At 43.5% G+C, this 17,057-nt stretch overlaps 2 protein-coding genes across 2 annotated transcripts; both read right to left on the minus strand.

The window, feature by feature from the left end:
• Positions 1 to 849: 849 nt before the first annotated feature.
• On the minus strand, positions 850 to 9,027 carry LOC127312504 (subtilisin-like protease SBT2.6). Its single transcript, XM_051343020.2, has 11 exons — positions 8,733 to 9,027; positions 7,468 to 7,680; positions 6,661 to 6,805; positions 6,173 to 6,567; positions 5,897 to 5,992; positions 5,506 to 5,578; positions 3,418 to 3,703; positions 2,669 to 2,994; positions 2,060 to 2,327; positions 1,538 to 1,819; positions 850 to 1,396 (listed from the first exon to the last, which is right to left on the minus strand). Exons 2-11 carry the CDS (start codon positions 7,644 to 7,646, stop codon positions 984 to 986), a joined length of 2,463 nt encoding a protein of 820 aa, XP_051198980.1. The 5' UTR covers positions 7,647 to 7,680; positions 8,733 to 9,027; the 3' UTR covers positions 850 to 983.
• Positions 9,028 to 10,916: 1,889 nt separating this feature from the next.
• LOC127312501 (uncharacterized) lies at positions 10,917 to 16,268 on the minus strand. Its single transcript, XM_051343019.2, has 8 exons — positions 16,089 to 16,268; positions 13,518 to 13,674; positions 13,298 to 13,432; positions 13,134 to 13,199; positions 12,905 to 12,970; positions 12,727 to 12,813; positions 11,735 to 11,816; positions 10,917 to 11,497 (listed from the first exon to the last, which is right to left on the minus strand). The coding sequence occupies exons 2-7, from the start codon at positions 13,527 to 13,529 to the stop codon at positions 11,751 to 11,753; spliced, it is 432 nt and encodes a 143-aa protein (XP_051198979.1). The 5' UTR covers positions 13,530 to 13,674; positions 16,089 to 16,268; the 3' UTR covers positions 10,917 to 11,497; positions 11,735 to 11,750.
• Positions 16,269 to 17,057: the final 789 nt, after the last annotated feature.

A 17,057-nucleotide genomic window follows, 5' to 3' on the forward strand; every position in this document is an offset into this window, starting at 1 on the left:
ATATTGTCAATAGACACACAGGGAGTATATACAGCATAACTTAGATTAGAAGTGCTATTTATGAAGCTACCAGATCCAACTACTGGTTACTCAAGTAAACTTATGCCCATATCTATATCTATAACAACAGAGATAGATGCTAGGGAAACTTTTGTGGCTACAATCTAACTAACAACTGGGTAAAAGTGTGTAACAACACCGTCAATAAAACAGACAAATATTGTCAACACAGACAAATAAACAGGGAGTATAAGCCGCGGGCGGAAACTACCGACGAAATCACCAAGAAACTGGTGCTAAGTATACAGCGTGAACCTAACAGCATCATAAAAATAGATGGACATCAGCATGGAGCGGGGCTAAGCAAGCAGCGACAATCAGATAGCATACGAGAGGAGCATATGCAAGATCTACCACCAAACTTCGACAAGAGGAAGAAAGAAGATGGTGATTACCTAGAGGCGGCGGGGCGGACTGCGAGATTCAGATCTGGTGAGGTGAGGACTGGGTGAGCACTGGAGGCCCTCTTCTTTAAAGGGAGGCTCAGACCTGGACCTGGCGTCCTAATCAGCCCTAACGGGGAGTCCAGCTGGTTGGTCTGCGTTTAACGCCGTCAAAGTCCACTCTACGCATCGACCAAAAAATGCCCCGCCTCCCCTCACTGGAACGCTCAGTCATTTTAACGATTTTTTTCTTACTGCAAACAGAGCAAAGATGCTCTTGAAGTCTTGATCACACTAACCAAGATACTCCCCTTTTATTCGATGTAAAGTCGGAAACCATCCCGTATTTGAAATTTAGAAGCCGAACTCTGCTTCGCCTTCGAGAGTGGACTGGAGATCACTAGCATTTTCACAACCTGGAGCACTACCATAACAGACAGAAATACATCATTACAGTAGCTCTTAGTATTATTTTTCCTACAAAGCTACAAAATATTACAACACTCCTCAGCTCATGGCTTCAGAGACCCGTACATAACTCTATTTGAACCCCATAGCTACCACTGGGATCCTGACTAGGTGTCCCCGGTCACCCTTCATGGTGATCTCTCCAAAACTGTAGGTGCCAGTCACCGACCTTGTCGTGAGGGTCGCCGCGATCTCTCTCGATGACCCCGGGAGCACCGTCAACGCGGGAGGTGAAACCTCCAGGGCGATCTCCGAGGACATCCTGGTCATGATGGTGTAGGTTTCTGCCTCGTCGGCCACATTCGTGACGGTCCGCTTCACTGTTTGCGTGCCTTTCAGCTGGGAGACCGTGATCGAGGGGATGTTGAGGTCGTAGGGTCTCTGCCCCTTTGGACTGGAGCTGCAGTGCGAACCGGTTATGTTTGATACTTCGCTCTGATCAACGTCGGGGATCGAGCACAAAAATGTGATGTAATCTTGATGAGCTGCAAGCACAAACAATGCAGTGTTAGACTTGAATATGCCATAGTACCATAATAACTCGGAAATGGTTACTAACAACAGACATGCATTGGAATAGCACTGCCGCAGAAGAGAGAACTTGCATTCGTTTTTTTTTTACTTACTTGCATCTAGAACAAGGCCAGGATCCAGGGCGGCTTTTGGGTTAACCGCGCCACTACCATAATCAAATGGTGTGGCCCGTGTAAGTGTCAGCATTTCTGACGTGGAGTATTGCTGCGCTCTAAGAGGATGGCTCCCCTTGTCGATAGTATTGGCGGTAGTCATCAAGGCAGACTTTATTGCTGAGGGACTCCACTTTGGGTACTTCTGTTTTATCAGTGCTGCAATGCCAGAAATATGTGGTGCAGCCATGCTAGTTCCAGACATCATTGCAAACCCCTCTCCTACAAAATAATATTGAGCATGACACGGAATTCAGTTAACTCAGATTGAATGGCTGTCTCCATCTTTACAGATCACAACCATCAAAAGAGACAAGATTACTGAAAATAGATAGTCTCGAAGCATGTGGGCAAAGAGGAACTAAAGTGGCATTTCTTATTTTAGCAAGATTAATATTTGACAGACCATACTGAAAACAAGCATTTGCGTCACTGAGGGGAAAAACTCTGACAAGAACTTACCAGCGTAGTTTGCTTCATCTGTTCCATTAGGCGCCCATGCGGCCCATATAAGATTTCCAGGGGCGAGTATGTCGGGCTTAAGAACATCAGCATCTTGAAAGCTGAAATCTTTTACATCAGGCCCCCGAGAAGAGAACAAAGCAACCTGGGGAGCTGAATTGAACAGTGTGGGTGCCAAACCATCTGCGATACCAACTGTTGCTTGGAACACCGTAGCCCTTCCAGCCCAATCCCTGGCTGTGGACGAGTTGTAGTAGTCTATAAGATCCTACATGGCCAGAACTGGTGTCATCATACTGTATCAGAAAAATCATTATAGACAAACTTGTCGTATTTTAACATTTTTTCTTATTTGCCAAGTAAGCCTACAAATAGCAGCAGCGAACACAGTCCATGCTACTGCTCTATAACTGCAAGTTGGTTCCTTGAGATTAGAGAACTAACATTTGGAATCATAACTTCTAAGCAACTGATAGACAGACAACAAATAGCAGGCTGATATATTTCTATGCTTATATTGCAAGTCGCATTTTCTTATTTTTATAAATTTGTAGATGGTGTTTTTCTATGGGTGACACTCACAATAAGGTTCCATCAGGGATAAACTACCTTTGTTTTGCTGACATCTGTGATGAGAATCCCGGGAATATTCACAGGCACAGGATCAAACTTTGTTCCTGGGTAACTATTCTCAACAGCAACAACAAAGCCAGCTGCACCAAGACTCCTGGCCGTTTGAGACACTTTCTTGATTGAAGCTGTCCCAGCAATATAATTATAAGAATAGCCACACAAAAGAATTTTTCCCTGAACCTTTCTCTTATTTAGGAGTTCTGGTCTTTGACAATCTAGTGCACTGTACTTGGTTGCAGATGAACCCAGCAGAGCATCAGTAGCAGAAATAAGGCCGAAAGATTTATTTCCATGTGTTGCGGCTGCAGTCAGATGAAAGATCAGAGAATTATTAACTAAACAGAGAAACTTTTAGTTAACTGTAAGAATGCCAGCACCATCTATGGCATAATGGACATTCACTGACAGTAATAACAAGACGACACAAAAAGACTACAACTCTACCTCCAGAGTCTTTGTGGAATTACAAAATGAACAAAATTCAGAATGTATCATCCAACCAAATTATTTTCACAATTACATACAAAGTGCTGGAGAAATAGTTTATTAGGATCCAATAAGACTATAAGAGTCTGGTACACATTAAAAATGGGAACCCAAAGTAAAGTTCATGTGTGATCATTAACACTTCTATGTGTGGGATGTAGCCAAGGATACCATATGCAAATTATATTGACAAATTTCAGGCAATATTTTTCTAGAAAACATGCACGGAATGGACTTACGTGATACTCCAAGTCCACCAAGACGCTTTCCATTTCCAAGTATCAAATGATTCTTGTATCTGCGGTCATCAACTCCAGCTGCAACAGTGGTTATCCATGGGCTGAAAGAAACCAGTGTTTTTGGAAATGGTCCTCCATTTCCTGCAGCTTGGGCGACAAACACACCAGCTTTCACGGCGGAAAGAAGCGCAGCATCGAAAGGATTCAAAAATGTAGTGCGTGTAGCTGTTGATGGACTATTTGGTCCAACAGAAAGGTTGAGAATGTCAACACCATCTTGAACAGCCTGCAGGTATCCATTCATATGTGTTAGCTCCTTCATGTTGGAAGCTTACACTACTGACATGAATTACAGCTATCCAGCAGGCATTATATTCATAATCGCAGAATGCATCTACGTATAAGTAGTAGCAAGTTATTCGCAAAAAAAAAAAGTATAAGTAGTAGCAAGTTACAATTTTCCAGAAATGAGTGTCAAGTTACCATTACGCATGTTTCAGTGTACATCTTGCATGAAATGGAACTCAAATTCTAAGCCATAATAGTAAATACACAGCAAAAGTAAAACCTAGAGCATATCAGTAACTGAAGACAATAACTCCCATTTCGACGTGTGAGGCTCTATTTGGGGCCTTCATGAGCTCCACATCAGCGCCACTTAGATGATCTATCATACCAGTACCAACTGATCTAGTTTGCTTGAACAAACATGCCTATATTTATCAGTCAACCTCTCAAACAAATATAATTTTTTTTCAAACTGTTAGAAACTGTTGATGGAGAGATACAGGGAGCAAAAGAAGGACCTTCATATGGTGTTCATTGATTTGGAGAAGGCCTATGATAAGATACCTCGGAATGTCATGTGGTGGGCCTTGGAGAAACACAAAGTCCCAATAAAGTACATTACCCTCATCAAGGATATGTATGATAATGTTGTGACAAGTGTTCGAACAAGCGAAGGCGACACTGATGACTTCCCAATTAGAATAGGGCTACACCAAGGGTCAGCTTTGAGCCCTTATCTTTTTGATTTGGTGATGGATGAGGTCACAAGGGATATACAAGGAGACATCCCATGGTGTATGCTCTTTGCGGATGATGTGGTGCTAGTCGATGATAGCCGAACGGGGGTTAATAGAAAGTTAGAGTTGTGGAGGCGAACTCTCGAATCGAAAGGTTTTAGGCTTAGTAGAACTAAAACTGAATACATGAGGTGCAGTTTCAGTTCTACTAGGCACGAGGAGGGAGAGGTTAGCCTTGATGGGCAGGTGGTACCGGAGAGAGACACTTTTCGATATTTGGGGTCCATGTTGCAGAAGGATGGCGATATCGATGAAGATGTGGGCCACCGAATCAAGGCTGGTTGGATGAAGTGGCGCCAAGCTTCTGGCGTACTCTGTGATAAGAGAGTGCCACAAAAGCTAAAAGGCAGGTTTTATAGGACAGCTATCCGACCTGCGATGTTGTATGGCGCTAAGTGTTGGCCAACGAAGAGACGACATATCCAACAGTTAAGTGTAGCAGAGATGCACATGTTGAGATGGATATGTGGCCACACAAGATCGGGTACGGAACGACGATATACGGGAGAGAGTTGGGGTAGCACCGATTGAAGAGAAGCTGGTCCAACATCGTCTCAGATGGTTTGGACATATCCAACGGAGGCCTCCGGAAGCGCCAGTGCATAGCGGACGGATAAAGCGTGATGAGAATGTTAAGAGGGATCGTGGTAGACCAAACTTGACATGGGAGGAGTCCGTTAAGAGAGACCTGAAGGTTTGGAATATCGACAAAGATTTAGCCATGGATAGGGGTGCGTGGAAGTTAGCTATCCACGTTCCGGAACCATGACTTGGCTTCGAGATCTTATGGGTTTCAACTCTAGCCTACCCCAACTTGTTTGGGGCTGAAAGGCTTGGTTGTTGTTGTTGTTGTTGTTGTTGTTGTTGTTGTTAGAAACTGTTGCCGCCAAATACACTCCAGAGATCACAAAGTTGCCCCCAAATACAGTGGATTAGTTGGTAGAAAGAATTGTAAAATTAAATGTATGTGTTGAGAGAAGTTTGGCTAAATCATATAAGGTACCTGATCAATTGCTGCGACAACGTCAGATACATAACCACCAAAAAGCCTGTAAAGAACCTTGTACACAGCTATCCTGAAGAGCGCAAACTCAAGAAAGTAAGGTATAGAATCTCATGATGAGGAAGCAAGATTACAAAGGCACTATCCATAAATCCAGCTATGATAATAGTGACTACTGAAGAGTGCTTCTATTCTTCCCCAAAAGAGAGCTACAGATGTTGTTTTTATGTTTTGGAAGGTACAGGTCTTGTATTTGGCATAGCAGAACGATGCAACTTTGCAAAAGATAGGATGAACAAAACCCCTGTCTTTGAGGTGGGTGATGAAGGAATTGTTGTTGAACGCATAGGCTCTAGCTTTGTTCAAAAAAATCTACAGAATCAAAACATACCTAGCTCGTGGAGCCATGCCACTTGCTTTCCCAAATTCATAACCATGCATTCGCACTGGAATCCCATTGTTGCCAGCAGCAATTGCGGCTATATGACTGTTGATGGTAAAAGGTATACATGTGTTAGATAAGGTCTGATGGTCTTTTCAAGACCGAGAATAGCCACAGTAACTAAATATACAGAAAAGGATGCTTAAAATAGAAAGGTTTCACGTGTGCATTATTGTTGGTGGGCCACAAAAGCAAAACAATAAGGAGGATCATCAGGAGCATGACCTTCCATGGCCATCACCATCTAACGGAGATGCAAATTCAACATCAGGATCAAATGCTCCAGCAGCAATCGCAGCTTTTGCAAAATGTTGGGCCCCAACTATCTTTCCATTGCAGAAGCTTCTTTGTGTTGTTGGATCTATCTCACATTTCCCCTTGTAACGAAGAACAGGTCCATAAGGATCAGTTTTGTGGGTAGAGAAGCTTGGATGTTCGGGGTAAATTCCTGAATCCACAAAACCAATGACCACATCTTCACCTGCTCTATCGAATCCACCTCCAGTTGGCCATACCGCTGTTGTCAATCCGAGAAACTGTGGAGTGTGCGTTGTCAATTTATGTATCTTTGTATCTCTCTCCACGTACTTAACACCTGGGGCTTTCCTTAAGAACTCAGCCTAACACAGTATAAAATCACTGTATTCAGCCACAATAATAACCCATAGCTGGAAAAAATAGATGCCTCTCAGCAAATTTGGGATGGCAATTACCTGTAAAGATGACATGTGAACTGCAAAACCATTAATAAGATGATGGTAACTATAAAGCTTCTCGTAAGTTCCTTCCACAAAAAGAGAATCTAGAAGCTTCTCATGGTGCGTTCGAAGGTGAAGCGAGTATGATGTCACGGCCTCACTGCAAATCAGGAAAATTTACAGTAAGCACAAACTATTTGCGTCATAAGAACAATCAGGCTGCAATGGACACTTCAATGAGAATTATTTTCAGCTTTGATACTAAGGGGCCTAAAGGTATCACAAACTATTTGCGTCATAAGAACAATCAGGCTGCAATGGACACTTCAATGAGAATTATTTTCAGCTTTGATACTAAGGGGCCTAAAGGTATATATAACATGTTGATGATCATATAAATTTAAGGTTTACAAAGTGGACAATAATAATATGGTGTTAAGGTCAAAGACAAGTAGTTAGTTCAGGAGTAATGAACATGCAGCAAAACCTCATCCACTAGACTACTACACTACTACAGCCTACAGGAGAAATAATATCTCTTCATACTTCTGTTAGGGAGACAGCTTCCTGAATATCAGGTTCAAAGTGCAATGGAACTTGAAAATTGCTAGTTCAGTGAGTAAAGAACAGTTCCAACCTTATCTAGCAAGTCTAAAGTGCAAAGGAAGTAAAGTTGCAGTTCACCAGTAACCAATCCTATGTAACAACAGTGCGAAGTCCCCCAGGATAGATTTGAAGAATCATGCATGGCAGGCAACACAAATAATAAATGTCAAGAGACAAGGTGAAAACCAGCAACAAGAATAGAATAGAATAGAATACCTGGTAATATCCATCGCTTCATCCAAATCCGCTGCGGTCGCCGGAAACCCTTCGACTCCGCCTGTATAGCTCACAACCGGGTCACCCTCCATGGTAACGATGTACACATCATGTGTCCCAAGCACTACTTGCGGCACAAATGCAAGAAGAAGCAGACAGGCAATGCGGAGCCCCTCCATCTTCACCAATCTCTGAACAGCAATGCTGGGGAACCTTTGAAAAAAGAGACTATATCAGAGACAGGCACTTATTAACACTCCATGAGCAACAGTTGCAGCTCTTGGGCACTAGTGGGATAGCAAATGTGCAACGACTAACATGTCTGCGGCAGTACCGCTATAGTAAATCGCGCAGTGCCAGAGTGACGGGAACGGTCCCCGTGGGGGGTGCCCACGGTTGTTATGTGATGCCGGAGTTGCCGATCTCATAGGTCTCCCATGACGGCCCATTTATGGATGGGGCCTCTTAAATCAGGCTGCCCGGTGGTATTTATGGCCATTCAGAAGGATACTGTTAGGGGTTCTGAGGAAGGAAGAACGGTGCTAGTAGCAGTTTAAACGGCTAGCTACCTCGCATGTGCGGTGCATACATTTTTAATCACCACTCCATTGTCCTCAGTGGGGAGCAGGTGGGTATTCAGATTAAACTGAAATGCTACTATCAGTGTATGATCCAGTTAAGAACGTCACATAAACAAAGGATTCCCTGACCACAAACTGAACCCAAAAAAAAGACTATTAATGAGCAATGTAAAGACGAAACAGTAGTAAATCACAGGCGGAGAAAGAAAATGACTCTCCATTGTCCTCACTGGAGCAGGTGGGTAATCAGATTAAACTGAAATTAAGTTAAAGCTGGGCCATTGGCCTTAAGTTTAAAAAATTAAACTGAAATGGTACCCCTGACCACGAAGTGAACCAAGAAAACAAAGACAGACTATTAATGCATTGTAAAAGCTAAACGGTACTAAATCACAGCCGGACGAAGGAAATGACGGGGTTAACCTGAAGCTATAGATGATTTGAGCACGAGCAGAGGTAGAGCCGTGGGTCAGGTAAAGAAAAACTCTTGTTTTCGTGGAACCAAGGCGCGTTAAGAAAAGAAAGATTGAATCCCCGGATGATGTGGCCATTGATGCTATACTCCGGACGCCGTAAATAAAATAGTGAATAAAGGTAAAATATCGAAAAGAAAAGAACAGGCACACGAAATATCTCGGTCTGTACAGGGAGCTAGAAATGCGAATCGGGGAACGGGGAAATCACCTGAGATTGAGAAGCCAAGCATTCCCCGGTGCAGCTCTGCCGCCGCCCTGCCTCGATCGGTCGAGCAGCCCGCGTCGGCCGCCTCGCGGAATGGCGGCGCGCTCCGGCAGAAGGAGGAGGAGGAGGAGGGAGAGCAACGGTAGCGGTAGCAGAGCGCGGCTAGGGTTTGCGCGTGGTGAGTGTGGGGAGTGGGAAGCGGGAGTGGGGGGAGCAGTGGGAGCGAGGCGTGAGGCAGAGCAAAGCGTGGGCTGCTGCTGCTGCTGCTAATGGCGTCGCCTTTGTTTGTCTTTGTCTTTAATGGTGGCCACTGCCGGGTAGTACTAGTTTATTTTCTCTTTCGCTTTTCGCCATCTCGTCTCGACGGACACGAGGCTCACGTCGACGAGAAGTGGTGGGACCGGCGGGCAGCGAGACAGAGCATGTGCCGTGACTGACTGAGTGAGTGGTGAAGTGAAGTGAGTTAGCGCGGCCGTGGGTCCCCGAGGCGGTGGCGTGGGTCCCTGGAGCCAGCGATGGTGACCGGCGCGTACGCCGTGCCGCGACCTCGGTTCTGGAGCGGCCTAAGTAGTACATGCGCGCCCGCCGAGTTGTGGCCGCGGCGACGAACAATTGTCGGGGAGCCCGCGCGCTGCCGCCTCCGCGCCGCACCGGCTTGGCCAGGAGCGGTTCGCCGTACGTCGGCGGTGGATCGGGGCGGCGGCCAAGGAGCGGGAGGGAGGAGAGACGTTGGGGATGCCATGTCGCAGTTTTTGATTCCATGGGAGACAAATAGGGCACGGCAAGAACAAAATCAGATCGCGGAGAGAGATCGATCGGACCGTCCGTCCGACCAACCTGCCGCCTCGCCGCAGACACCCAGACAAACGGGGGGCCTAGACGAGACCAAGCGGAAACTAGTGGGCCGGCGCAGCTTCAATGCATACCAGACTAGACAATAGTACTACTACTACCTCCACACAAGCTTTGATAAACAAAAAAATGCAACAAAATATTGTTTTAAGGGAAGGCATTTGGACTTTTTTTTTTACTTTTTTTTTAACCACCGAACCTTGGGTTGATTCTCGAATGCATTTGGACTAGCTTTATTTCACATTTTATCCTCTTGATTATATACCATGCGTAACAAAACGTTGTTGGGCGAAGATTGACTCTACCTCCGTTGGTCCCAAGGGTGACGGTTAGTCCGGCAATTCGCGTGGCGACTAGCTAGCAACGGCCTGAGACTCGGTGTGGCTGAGACTCGGTGAACTAAGACATAGACACACCCCACAAATAAAGCCTTTCGGGTGTGGCTAGGGCACCTGATCGTAAACCAACCTGACCTAGTTTTGTCTTACGGTGATCGGCCGGAGGTTTGGAGGAAGGATGGAGTCGGTGCAAGGTCCGATGGAGGGTCTAAAACTGTTGAACGCGGAAAAGGCTAGGGTGAAGATCAGAGATAGAGAGGAGGGTAAGAAGGTAATGGCGATGGAAATACAACCGCTCCGACGGCGATCCAAATAATGATCCTTCACCTCGTGCGGCCGCTGACTTTTTCGGGGTCAGCGCCACCTGCAACCATACAGATCGCCGTCGACTCGTCAACATCGGTAGGCCACCGGCGGGCGCGCGCCAGGCCATTCGGCGCTGCTCGTGCTGGCTCTGCTCCGATTCTGCTGCCGATGGCGCGAATAAGACATACATGAATGCTACCATTATTAGTGAACTAGTGCGGTAGATTAGAGTTGAGAAATCTTTCATCGGCATGCAAACGAACGTAAGTATTTTTCAGAGACATGAAATTGTGCGCAACCAAACATCAGGTTCCGTTTCTCCATCGAAGACGAAAAATGAATTGTTAGCAACCAAACAAAATGCACAATATGGTTTTGAAGTTAGTTGAGTTAAACATGGCTCCATGAGAAGATCTCCACCGGTGCAAGGAAAGGCTGCTAGCAGCATTGCGACCCGCCATGCCAAGACACTGCCTCTTTGTTGGACTGGCGGACGGATGCCCGTGAGAGAACACCCAAGCCCACGCGCAAAGGAATGTCATATGCAGCCTTGCTCATGCCGTGGATGGTGTGGAAACAGCACATGGACTGTGCGTCATCCATGGACTGCATGTCAACTTGCCGACAAGCTGTACGTCCATTAAGATTCATTTAGACTCCTTTAATCACTTGTAATCGCCTCCTAGAAGGATTGTAGAACTTCTATCTTTTCAGTCTCGAAAAAACATACGTTTTATATTACAAGACTAATGGAGTACTGGTTAATAAAATAGCACAGAAGAAATGTACAGAAACATCGACTCACACGACTAAGACATGAACACAAGAGCTATCCACAATCTGAGGGTTGCTTCCGTGGAATTTGTCAATTCTTTTACTCCCTCCGTCCATAAATAGATGACAAAGATTTATTTAAATTCGGATGTATCTATACATTAAATCGTGTCTAGATACATTCAAATTTAGACAAACTTTTGGCATCTATTTATGGACAGAGGTAGTACAAGAAATCGGCAATACATACTGAGTTGCACCATCGTGCTACAGGGGCTCGTCTCCTCCGACGCAGTTGTAACTTCCAAGAACCCGTTGCCTTCAGTCTGGCAGAGGGACTGAAGAACATTCATTTTCTCTTCTGAATCTCCACTTTTTTCCTCTGAGGCAGGTGCTTGCTTTGCCGGACTCAGTCATCTGTTTCCTCTGAGGATTTGCGCCAAAAGGCCTTGGTTTTACTATGCATTTTGGGCATCTTAGATCCCACGGCCTTGTTTCCTGCAGGGAAAAAAGAATAAGACTGGTAAAACTAAAGGCGAATAGCAACATAAACAGGTGGACGTTGGTAATCAACGATAATGATGGTCCTGGCAAGATAAGCTGCCTAAGTGCATGATGTGGAACACGATCACTCTCAGTGCACGTTAAAATAGCAAATTATCAAATTTCGGGTCCTGTATGTGCAGTCATGGACCTTAACAGTTTAAGTGATACAGTGAAGAAATTATTGCCTACCTTGTTTAGTGGAACTCTAGGTACTATTATTGTTGGTCAACACAACTGTTGGATGTAACACTGATTCAGAAGATCCATTGATCTGCAAAACAAAATAACAGAACTCTCAGCCGACCAAACAAACAAATTCACGAGACATCGAATTGAAAACTAGAAATATAGGAAAATATTCATGGCAAGACAGAAAAGCAGGTAATAAACGCTTCACAGAAAAAACTGCAGAAATATCTTCAACATAAATTGCTAATCCATAACACAATCAGATTAGTGCCAATGTTTCCTATTGCCGAATGACCAGCATTTACTCTTATCAGTGATTTTTTTCGTTTCAAAACGGCTTACCGTCCATTTAACTCTAACTGTTGCTATATCTTAGACCTCCCATAGTGCGAGTAACATAGGTGGTAACATGCATACCACCTAGGAAAAACAATGATGTGGCAATTAATTAAAGAGGAGAGACAATTGGGGTAACATAATATGTTACCATCACATAGCACTTCCTAATGAAAAATGACTCTACAAAGTAATAAATGAAAGTCTCTATGTAATCACACTCTATGACACTGCCCACTATGGAGATACTAACATAGACTACTAACATATGCACTATGACTAACCTAATGCAAACTGAAAACATCCTAGAGAAATGACAATAAACACTTCACACAAAACTAGTATTTCAGTATTTGAAGCTTAGTATTACAGCTATCTTGCATTTTGAAAAAATCAACATAAAAAGGCCACATATTTACAGTTACACATCAAGAAGAGAAATTCCAAAATGCTTCAAATAGAAGTCATACACAAATGATAATTCAGCATATTTTGAGGTTGTAACTGTGTCAGGTCGACTAGTTTGGGAGGATGAAATAAAATTCAAGCTGATGGGCTACAGTTTTCTTATAACTATTGATGATTAAGAACATAACACTAACAGGTAGAAATAAAAACATAAACGAAAAGGGAGAATATAATGAGACAACAATTACCTCTGCCATGAACCTTAACTGGCCTGGTATAACGAAATCTTCATCACCATCGTCGTCTTCGATCCTTTTCACATAAACTTTCGAGTTCTACAATAGCCAATGGTATAAGAGGGTTAGAAAAAACTCATGCACAACTTTGCACCTGCAGGTACATATGGAAGTCGACATAGAGGATTACTCGGGAAGTGATTGATTTGATGAGTTCTTCATCTTCATCATCTAGTTCTGCTACTATTTTTTCCTCCTGTAATCACACAAAATCACAAATGTTAGAGAGAGGTAAGAAAATAATACCAGGAGACCATGTCATAAGCAAGGTACTCTAAGTAGTTCCCGAAGAGATGAAACACTACATGGAACTTTCTTTATTAAACATCTAGAAAAAAAAAAAGTGTGTGAGGACTTGCCTTAAGGTGAGTGGAGTGCTTCAAAATTTCGAGCATCCGGTTAACGGACACTCCTGCATGTCTCGACTGCAAACAGCACACAAAATTAATGTTAGTAGTCAGGAAGTCAACATTTGATGTGGATACACAAGTACAGTGTAACCGAAATTAAACCCAGATTGCACCTTCATGGACCGCATCTCTTCTAAAGCAGCAAGTATGTCCATGTCCTGCTTTGCGTGGTTTGCTCTGTTCTTCAGTGCTCTCATTGCATCGCCCATGTCCTCTGCTGCTCGTTTTCTCTTCTCGTTGTCCACAACCTGAACAAAAGAAAATACATCACCATGATTAAATTCAAGCTCAAACTGACAGAAAAACTGAAGCTGCTCAGAATATGCCCTATACCTTTCCCCTCATCCTATTCACGCCAAGGGATCAAAATTTCGACTAGCCCCAGATTCCACTGTATAATATGAATTTTGGGGGTCTGTTTTAAAAATAATCTTAGCTGAGCACCTAGTGCACTTGAAGTAAAACCAAAATATCTGTATGCCAAGTATGTCTGCACACAAAATAAACAAAAATCACATTAGCATGGATTTGCATTGCACTAATATCAGTAACCAAGATAGGTAGTGAATATGGATATAATACAAAAGATTCAAGCAATGGATAATAACACGTAAGGTTTTGCTTCCCCATGCAGTATGAACACTAGATGACAATAATGGTTGTCAATTTGAATGATCGGATCGAAACTCTCGTAATAACACTACAGCTGCATTTTAACTAAAAGGTAGCGTAGGTCAATTGGAGACTAAATGTGAGTTTGTAACTTTGTATGCCCCACTTTCGATACTTCGTAGAAGCATGAACTGTGTGGTGCATGCCAGTAAAGATTATTGAAAAATAAAGCAGATGATTTAATATTCAAGAGGGTCTGATTGAATAGCTGCTTTGACCAGCAAGATCTCCATACAACTCGGATCATGAAGATATAACTTTTGGCCCAGATCGGAACAAACATCAGCAGGCAAGACGTTAAATGTTTTGATTAGTTAATATGAATAAATTGTTATAACTCTACCACAAAACATCAACTGGCAACCGTATTAAATACTGCAACTGAAAATAGTTTATCAGGGGTCAGGGGTCACCGAATGTGAATTGTAGGATCATTGCACGGAAATAACTATGTTATAGACAGATTACTCAAGTAATTACTGCTTGCAATCTGCCCAACCAATTTGCACAATCAGGTACTTTATGGAAAGACTGGAACATATTCTACAACTTATTTTAGAGACCCATTCTAACTGAACACCAACCTACCGTTGTTGCTGAACTGAATATCTCCTCGTATCCAGCAATTCTGCTGCTATAGCTATTCTTGGTTTACATTAAAAACAATAACCAAGGCTTGAAGCAACCTATCTAGAACTTGCAGAACTGATAACTGTTCCCTAATTCGACTACAGAAAGAGAATTAGTGTATAAAACGTATCAAAGACACCCTTGTGCTGTCCATCCACGTAGCGCGTCAGAAGGGATGGAACAAACACAACAGATATCTTAAATAATACCCGGAGCTAGATACGCATCCAGCGGCGGCACCACCTTTTTCTGGCATGAATTTGGCGAGCGCTAACTACCAGCATAATATGCAGAGACGCCGTCAAGGCACAAGCAGAGCATTCATGACAATCTACATGCCACGAGCTAGTTTTTCTCTTGCACCTGTGTATCTATCTCTATCTGATATTGCTATGAAAGTTTGATTCTTTTATTTTCCCTTCATAAATCAATCAAAGAAATCCCGTTTGTAGTCCCTCCTTTTTTTTTGCCTTCACATGTTCAAGATTTACTTCATTATTTTCTTTTCCCCTTTGGAGATCAGGAGCAAGAGTCACAAAGGCCATAGTCTACAAGCTTTTTTCCCTTCATAAATATAAACTTCTCAAATTCCCACTAATAGCTCCCATCATGTACCAAACAAAGGAAAGGGAATAAAAATCAATTTCCCATGTCTCATCCCTCACCAAAATCCCACTCCTCTTCCCTAACATTGCCAAACACACTGAAAGAATTTTATAGAAATCCCATTTCTCTTCCCTAATATTGCCAAAACCGCTGAAATAATTTAAAATATCTTTGTAATTATACAGTGAGATTGTAAGCAGCACATAACTGAACCTTCCGTTACCCGCACAAATAAAAAAGGAACCTGCTGTTACCCTACCCTAACCCTAACCCTAACCCACAAAGACATTAAGTGCCTTGTGAGCATCTGAACCCATCGTACATAGCATCTGTTCTTCAATTCTTCCAAATTATACTACAAAAAATAACCATCTGTTCCCAATCGAAAATAAAAAAATACGCATGAAAGTGATCCATATAACCACTTCCTGCAAAGGAGAAGCGATCATACAGAAACGTCCACACAGAAAAACTACCCACGATGTATGTTTGAAATTTCAGAACCTAAGCAATAGTGTAACCGAGAAAACGAACAAACTACACATCAATCCATCCACCACACCTGAGGCACCAAAGCGTATTAATTGCGCTTCAAAATAGTATGTTCCACACAGCAAGGCCAGAGCAAATAAACGTGTGCAACGCAGTGCCAACTGAAACAACACTACCTGTCTAACCACCAAAGCTCTGAAACCATGGTTTTCGGCTCCACTTCTTGTAATCGGATTGCAGTGCACCTGGCTTTAACCTCAAAAAAAAAAAAAAAAAAAAAAAAACTGAAACCATAAAGAGTCCTAGCTAAGCTCCCGATAATGAGCCATCTAGCGAGGCCACTCTATATTCAACACAGTTTCACCACCCGGAACAAGGCTTAAACGGATCTGATCTGCCCAATGTCTCACAGCTTTATAGCCCCGCACACACAACGAGGAAAGGAATTTGACCGCCAGGAGGCACCAAATTAAAGCCTAAACTGGTAGGTGCATAGGGACGTACCTTCCGAACCGAGTACGAGCCGACGGCCGCCGCGGGAGGGGAAACCCTAGCGCAGCGATTCGGCGAGGCAGCGCGAGCAAGAAATCACGGCACGGAGCAGTCGGCGTCGATCGATGAGGCGGATGGAGTGAGAGAGGAAGTGCCGGACGGGACGGGGTCGGCGATTATAAGAGCATGTTTAACAGCCCCGTAAAAGTATTCCGTAAAACAGACGGGTTAGGGCTCGTTTGGCTGCTGGGACTAAAATTCCCGGGGAAAATATTCCCGGCCGGGAATAGACTGAAATAGGAGCAAAACTCCGGGATTATATTCCCGAGCTCCGGACTAGGGGAAAAATCTCCCCGGGGAAAGGCCGGGAACCCGCCGGGATTCGAGTAACCAAACGAGCCCTTAGGCTGGTGCCAATGCACCACACCACTCTCACCCGCCACGTCAGCTTTTTTTCTCACTCTCACCCCACTCTCAACCCACTCTCACCCCACGATGCCAGTGCACAGGCTATAGTGTCACCTCTCACTTCTCTATCCTCCACATCACTATTTCATTTTTAGATTAAGTTATTTCACTCGATTTTTTATAGACATTCAAAATAATGCAAGAAAAATTATTTTATTCAACTAAAAATGTTACCGATTACATAATAATTAATGAAATTGTATAAAATTTTTAAAAATTACATAATAAATAAAAATTCTACTCCTCTTCCTCTTCCTCTTCCTCTTCTTCCTGCTGCTCCTCCTCGTCCTCATCATCTTCCAGACCAAGCTCTTTTTCGCACATCTTGATGGCCTTCGCATGTTTGCGCTTTTCTGCTTCGTTCATGTCGTCGGTTGATCGGTCTTTCATTTTGTTCCATTGCTTGAATAGCTTAGCCTTCACTAAACCCTTCATCATGTTCCTCATCGCGAAGGATTTACTTCCTACCTCACTGCTTGATGAGGTTTCCTTCCCCTTCCTCCTACCCTTACG

This window comes from Lolium perenne, chromosome 7 (assembly GCF_019359855.2).
Source record: "Lolium perenne isolate Kyuss_39 chromosome 7, Kyuss_2.0, whole genome shotgun sequence".
Classification (NCBI taxonomy): domain Eukaryota; kingdom Viridiplantae; phylum Streptophyta; class Magnoliopsida; order Poales; family Poaceae; genus Lolium; species Lolium perenne.

What these genes read in the sequence shown, in the direction of transcription:
- LOC127312504 (XM_051343020.2), bottom strand. Translation starts at nt 7,646, where the DNA reads ATGGAGGGGCTCCGCATTGCCTGTCTGCTTCTTCTTGCATTTGTGCCG. An exon ending in GAAGCGATGGATATTACCAG is followed by an intron (nt 6,806 to 7,467) that starts GTATTCTATTCT and finishes CCTGATTTGCAG; the next exon opens with TGAGGCCGTGACATCATACT. An exon ending in GGCATGGCTCCACGAGCTAG is followed by an intron (nt 5,579 to 5,896) that starts GTATGTTTTGAT and finishes TGCGCTCTTCAG; the next exon opens with GATAGCTGTGTACAAGGTTC.
- LOC127312501 (XM_051343019.2), bottom strand. An exon ending in AGCACTCCACTCACCTTAAG is followed by an intron (nt 12,971 to 13,133) that starts GCAAGTCCTCAC and finishes GTGTGATTACAG; the next exon opens with GAGGAAAAAATAGTAGCAGA. An exon ending in AGTTAAGGTTCATGGCAGAG is followed by an intron (nt 11,817 to 12,726) that starts GTAATTGTTGTC and finishes TTTGTTTTGCAG; the next exon opens with ATCAATGGATCTTCTGAATC.